The sequence below is a fragment of the Arabidopsis lyrata genome (assembly GCF_000004255.2).
Source record: "Arabidopsis lyrata subsp. lyrata unplaced genomic scaffold ARALYscaffold_6, whole genome shotgun sequence".
NCBI classification, from domain to species: Eukaryota; Viridiplantae; Streptophyta; class Magnoliopsida; order Brassicales; family Brassicaceae; genus Arabidopsis; species Arabidopsis lyrata.
The window spans coordinates 17,998,015-18,004,817 of NW_003302550.1; the positions used below are offsets into that span (position 1 = coordinate 17,998,015).

The following is a 6,803-nucleotide window of genomic DNA, read 5'->3' on the forward strand; positions in this document are numbered from 1 at the left end:
CCCAATTAAATAGATTTAGACTTACATGAAGGACAAAAAGGACCATGAAAAGTTAAAAACAAAATAATTGTTTTCATTCTTTATGTATGATATAATAGTATCGAAGAAAAAATATATCAAAAGAATTATTGTGCAATGAAGTAGGTAACTACATAGTGTCTTATTTATATATATTTTTATGAATTAATATGTTACGAAAGAATTATTGTTTTAATAAACGTTTTATTTTGTTATAAATGAAATTCAAGTAAACAATACTCCTTCCGTTTCGAATTACATGTCTTTTAAGATTTTCTCATACAAATTAAGAAAACCATTAAACATTTTATTTTTTCCTTTATTAATATACTTTAAAAAAATTTCTGGTCAAAAACAATAAAGTTCTAGATAAAAAACATGAAGTTTTTCAAAAAATCTGCATTGAAAATCTAAAACAACAACTATTATGAAACTAAATATAAATCCTAAAACGACAACTAAATTGAAACAGAGGGAGTAATGTTTTAAAATAATGGTTTCATTTCTAAATTATTATATTTTCAATACAACATTTATTATTTATAACTATACATTTAAGGATAATTCTTAGGTAAATGTCTTAAATTTTGGTTTATAAGATTTTTTTTTTAAATATTTTTATTTAATTTACTAGGACTATAATATTATATCTAAGTTAAGAAATATATTTAAATTTTATTACTTGTGGTGATATTAAATATAATGTCAAGGATGTAAGAGACATACCCAGAGATTCGATGTAAAAGAATGTAGGATTAGTTCACATATAGTTATTGTTCTAGCAAATGTTAACTGCAAATGATGAAAATAACTGAAGCAAACAATATTAAAATGTCAATAACCAAAACGTTTCGTTAAATCAACAAAATAAATAAATCAATATAGAAAACCACATCATAGCAAAAGTTTGAACTAGTTTTTATAGAAAAAATATTATATAATTTTAACGGCCATATTTTTACCCCCCCCAATATGTAATTTTATATTAAAAACTATTGCAAAAAAAAATCATTGGCCAAATTGCTACGTTTTATAAAGTAAAATGTGGTTGCTTGTCTGAAACTATTTTGAAAACATTTATACTCGTCGTTTAGATGTCGTAAATTAGTTGCACATTTTCGAATCAATATATGTTGTGGTACCCTTAATCATTCTTTTGCTACCGAGGTTGTGAAAGCTATCTTGTAAGTCTAATAAGGCCAAATATTATTTTTTATGGATGATCGAATAAATTGTGTTTTTTTAGCGTCTCGAATTGATATATAAATGAATATATGTATACATATATATATTAATATATTTTAAATAATTACTCTGCTTATTGATCCCTGTGTTATTTCTAGAATCACCTTGTCTCAAAATATTTTTATTTCTAAGAACAAGAGAACACATTTGATTACATATTTAAATATGATAAACGAAAAAAATATTATTATTTATTTGATAAAATCTTAATACTAAAAACTTATTTGAAGTATGTATAATTTTATGTTCCAATATATATCGTTGGCAACTCTATAAAATTAATAATAATTAACTTATTAAATATATTTTGAAGTAATTTCTGAGACCGGGTAATCTGTTTAATTGGTCTGCTTTGTTTTGGAAATTTGGAAGTAATTTAGTGTGTTCAGTTTTTAAGACATTTCACCAAATAAAAATCATATTGAAGTCTTCGATTTAAAAGTACAAAATTTGGTTCGGTTTGTTGTAAAAATGAAATTGCGGAATGGACACGAATATTCAGTTTCGCACGTTTTGTTCTTATTAGGATTTTATAAATAAGTATTTTCATCGTTTCATAATTGTATCAGCCAAATAATTAGGCCAACTATAAATATAAGACATAAATGAGAAATGCGAAAAAAAAAACATTCAAACCACACATCTTAAGTCGTTTAACATATGTGGCGGCGGTCAAAACGAGCTATCCGACATGGTTGTAAAGATAATTTGACGGTATAACTTGGTAGAATTGGTGAAAAAGACAACAAAGAGTATAATTTATTTTGTATGAGAGGAGAAAAAAGAGAAACAAACAGATAGATGATTTTTCGTCAGATGAAAAAAAAAGAAACGACTTAGACCTAGGTTTTATTATCTTTATATGAACAACTTCGTTAAATCAATCAGTTTGAATTCGAGTTCTGGGTGTTAATGGAACCAACATTTGAATTTGTTTTATTCTTCTACTTAACTGTTTATGTGTGTAAACTAAAACAAAACCACATTTACCAAACATCAGTTTGGTCAATTCAGTTTGAAATTTCGGCTCAAACCTAGCAAAAACTCTAGAAGAAAAATTAATTTCTCTTCTCCTAAGCTAAGTAAGTCAATTTATTTTACACTAATAAGTAGCACAAATATCATGTCGTGTGCATAACTTTCAGCCTGTTATCTATGTTCAACAAGGTAAAGCAAAACCATAGAAGAATATTAAATACGATAATTTTATTATAATTTTTACAAGAAAATTATGAAGTCTTATTTAATGTCACTAATACTGCAACGACATTTAAATCTTGTACAACTACGAATATACTTACCCCTTCTAAAACAAGCTTTTCCGCAGTCATAACAAAAACCCATTACGCCTTGACGAAGAGACTGTCCAAGATGTATATCCACTAGAATTTGATCCATTGAAGGGCTCGCTGATGGATTGTCAAGAGATGTTCTCTCTTCTAAATTAGCTTTTTGAATAATTATTGATGTACCTATAAAATTTCCAAAATATATTTCAAATTATCAAATCAATATTGAAGAAACGACCATATATATATCTTACATAAGATCCCAATTAAATAGATTTAGACTTACATGAGGACAAAAGGACCAGAAAAGTTAAAAACAAAATAATTGTTTTCATTCTTTATGTATGATATAATAGTATCGAAGAAAAAATATATCAAAAGAATTATTGTGCAATGAAGTAGGTAACTACATAGTGTCTTATTTATATATATTTTTATGAATTAATATGTTACGAAAGAATTATTGTTTTAATAAACGTTTTATTTTGTTATAAATGAAATTCAAGTAAACAATACTCCTTCCGTTTCGAATTACATGTCATTTAAGATTTTCTCATACAAATTAAGAAAACCATTAAACATTTTATTTTTTCCTTTATTAATATACTTTAAAAAAATTTCTGGTCAAAAACAATAAAGTTCTAGAGAGAAAACATGAAGTTTTTCCAAAAATCTGCATTGAAAATCTAAAACAACAACTATTATGAAACTAAATATAAATCCTAAAACGACAACTAAATTGAAACAAAGGGAGTAATGTTTTAAAATAATGGTTTCATTTCTAAATTATTATATTTTCAATACAACATTTATTATTTATAACTATACATTTAAGGATAATTCTTAGGTAAATGTCTTAAATTTTGGTTTATAAGATTTTTTTTTAAAAATATTTTTATTTAATTTACTAGGACTATAATATTATATCTAAGTTAAGAAATATATTTAAATTTTATTACTTGTGGTGATATTAAATATAACGTCAAGGTTGTAAGAGACCTACCCATAGATTCGATGTAAAAGAATGTAGGATTAGTTCACATATAGATATTGTTCTAGCAAATGTTAACTGCAAATGATGAAAATAACTGAAGCAAACAATATTAAAATGTCAATAACCAAAACGTTTCGTTAAATCAACAAAATAAATAAATCAATATAGAAAACCACATCATAGCAAAAGTTTGAACTAGTTTTTATAAGAAAAATATTTTATAATTTTAACGGCCATATTTTTATAACAGAAATGTGTAATTTTATATTAAAAACTATTGCAAAAAAGTATCATTGGCCAAATTGCTACGTTTTATAAAGTAAAATGTGGTTGCTTGTCTGAAACTATTTTGAAAACATTTATACTCGTCGTTTAGATGTCGTATATTAGTTGCACATTTTCGAATCAATATACGTTGTGGTACCCTTAATCATTCTTTTGCTACCGAGTTGTGAAAGCTATCTTGTAAGTCTAATAAGGGCAAATATTATTTTTGATGGATGATCGAATAATGTGTGTTTTTTTAGCGTCTCGAATTGATATATAAATGAATATATGTATACATATATATTAATATATTTTAAATAATTACTCTGCTTATTGATCCCTATGTTATTTCTAGAATCACCTTGTCTCTAAATATTATTATTTCTAAGAACAAGAGAACACATTTGATTACATATTTAAATTTGATAAACGAAAAAAATATTATTATTTATTTGATAAAATCTTAATACTAAAAACTTATTTGAAGTATGTATAATTTTATGTTCCAATATATATCGTTGGCAACTCTATAAAATTAATAATAATTAACTTATTAAATATATTTTGAAGTAATTTCTGAGACCGGGTAATCTGTTTAATTGGGCTGCTTTGTTTTGGAAATTTGGAAGTAATTTAGTGTGTTCAGTTTTTAAGACATTTCACCAAATAAAAATCATATTGAAGTCTTCGATTTAAAAGTACAAAATTTGGTTCGGTTTGTTGTAAAAATGAAATTGCGGAATGGACACGAATATTCAGTTTCGCACGTTTTGTTCTTATTAGGATTTTATAAATAAGTATTTTCATCGTTTCATAATTGTATCAGCCAAATAATTAGGCCAACTATAAATATAAGACATAAAATGAGAAATGCGAAAAAAAAAAACATTCAAACCACACATCTTAGGTCGTTTAACATATGTGGCGGCGGTCAAAACGAGCTATCCGACATGGTTGTAAAGATAATTTGACGGTATAACTTGGTAGAATTGGTGAAAAAGACAACAAAGAGTATAATTGATTTTGTATGAGATGAGAAAAAAGAGAAACAAACAGATAGATGATTTTTCGTCAGATGAAAAAAAAAAGAAACGACTTAGACCTAGGTTTTATTATCTTTATATGAACAACTTCGTTAAATCAATCAGTTTGAATTCGAGTTCTGGGTTTTAATGGAACCAACATTTGAATTTGTTTTATTCTTCTACTTAACTGTTTATGTGTGTAAACTAAAACAAAACCACATTTACCAAACATCAGTTTGGTCAATTCAGTTTGAAATTTCGGCTCAAACCTAGCAAAAACTCTAGAAGAAAAATTAATTTCTCTTCTCCTAAGCTAAGTAAGTCAATTTATTTTACACTAATAAGTAGCACAAATATCATGTCGTGTGCATAACTTTCACCCTGTTATCTATGTTCAACAAGGTAAAGCAAAACCATAGAAGAATATTAAATACGATAATTTTATTATAATTTTTACAAGAAAATTATGAAGTCTTATTTAATGTCACTAATACTGCAACGACATTTAAATCTTGTACAACTACGAATATACTTACCCCTTCTAAAACAAGCTTTTCCGCAGTCATAACAAAAACCCATTACGCCTTGACGAAGAGACTGTCCAAGATGTATATCCACTAGAATTTGATCCATTGAAGGGCTCGCTGATGGATTGTCAAGAGATGTTCTCTCTTCTAAATTAGCTTTTTGAATAATTACTGATGTACCTATAAAATTTCCAAAATATATTTCAAATTATCAAATCTATATTGAAGAAACGACTATATATATATATCTTACATAAGATCCCAATTAAATAGATTTAGACTTACATGAGGACAAAAGGACCAGAAAAGTTAAAAACAAAATAATTGTTTTCATTCTTTATGTATGATATAATAGTATCGAAGAAAAAATATATCAAAAGAATTATTGTGCAATGAAGTAGGTAACTACATAGTGTCTTATTTATATATATTTTTATGAATTAATATGTTACGAAAGAATTATTGTTTTAATAAACGTTTTATTTTGTTATAAATGAAATTCAAGTAAACAATACTCCTTCCGTTTCGAATTACATGTCATTTAAGATTTTCTCATACAAATTAAGAAAACCATTAAACATTTTATTTTTTCCTTTATTAATATACTTTAAAAAAATTTCTGGTCAAAAACAATAAAGTTCTAGAGAGAAAACATGAAGTTTTTCCAAAAATCTGCATTGAAAATCTAAAACAACAACTATTATGAAACTAAATATAAATCCTAAAACGACAACTAAATTGAAACAGAGGGAGTAATGTTTTAAAATAATGGTTTCATTTCTAAATTATTATATTTTCAATACAACATTTATTATTTATAACTATACATTTAAGGATAATTCTTAGGTAAATGTCTTAAATTTTGGTTTATAAGATTTTTTTTTTAAATATTTTTGTTTAATTTACTAGGACTATAATATTATATCTAAGTTAAGAAATATATTTAAATTTTATTACTTGTGGTGATATTAAATATAATGTCAAGGATGTAAGAGACATACCCAGAGATTCGATGTAAAAGAATGTAGGATTAGTTCACATATAGTTATTGTTCTAGCAAATGTTAACTGCAAATGATGAAAATAACTGAAGCAAACAATATTAAAATGTCAATAACCAAAACGTTTCGTTAAATCAACAAAATAAATAAATCAATATAGAAAACCACATCATAGCAAAAGTTTGAACTAGTTTTTATAAGAAAAATATTTTATAATTTTAACGGCCATATTTTTATAACAGAAATATGTAATTTTATATTAAAAACTATTGCAAAAAAGTATCATTGGCCAAATTGCTACGTTTTATAAAGTAAAATGTGGTTGCTTGTCTGAAACTATTTTGAAACATTTATACTCGTCGTTTAGATGTCGTATATTAGTACACATTTTCGAATCCATATACGTTGTGGTACCCATAATCATTCTTTTGCTACCGA

At 25.4% G+C, this 6,803-nt stretch overlaps 3 protein-coding genes across 3 annotated transcripts in view; all 3 read right to left on the bottom strand.

Moving 5' to 3' along the window:
- LOC9310583 (defensin-like protein 209) overlaps positions 1 to 46 on the bottom strand; it is a 344-nt gene extending 298 nt beyond the window's left edge. The window contains exon 1 of the mRNA XM_002874470.2: positions 26 to 46. Coding sequence (XP_002874516.2) covers positions 26 to 46 — 21 coding nt within the window. The remainder of the gene's footprint in view (positions 1 to 25) is intronic.
- A 2,188-nt stretch (positions 47 to 2,234) lies between these two features.
- LOC110227393 (defensin-like protein 210) lies at positions 2,235 to 3,559 on the bottom strand. The gene is made up of 2 exons (XM_021021483.1): positions 3,556 to 3,559; positions 2,235 to 2,759 (listed from the first exon to the last, which is right to left on the bottom strand). The coding sequence occupies exons 1-2, from the start codon at positions 3,557 to 3,559 to the stop codon at positions 2,503 to 2,505; spliced, it is 261 nt and encodes an 86-aa protein (XP_020877142.1). The 3' UTR covers positions 2,235 to 2,502.
- A 1,686-nt stretch (positions 3,560 to 5,245) lies between these two features.
- Positions 5,246 to 6,783, bottom strand: LOC110227394 (defensin-like protein 210). Its single transcript, XM_021021484.1, has 2 exons — positions 6,780 to 6,783; positions 5,246 to 5,545 (listed from the first exon to the last, which is right to left on the bottom strand). The coding sequence occupies exons 1-2, from the start codon at positions 6,781 to 6,783 to the stop codon at positions 5,313 to 5,315; spliced, it is 237 nt and encodes a 78-aa protein (XP_020877143.1). The 3' UTR covers positions 5,246 to 5,312.
- Positions 6,784 to 6,803: the final 20 nt, after the last annotated feature.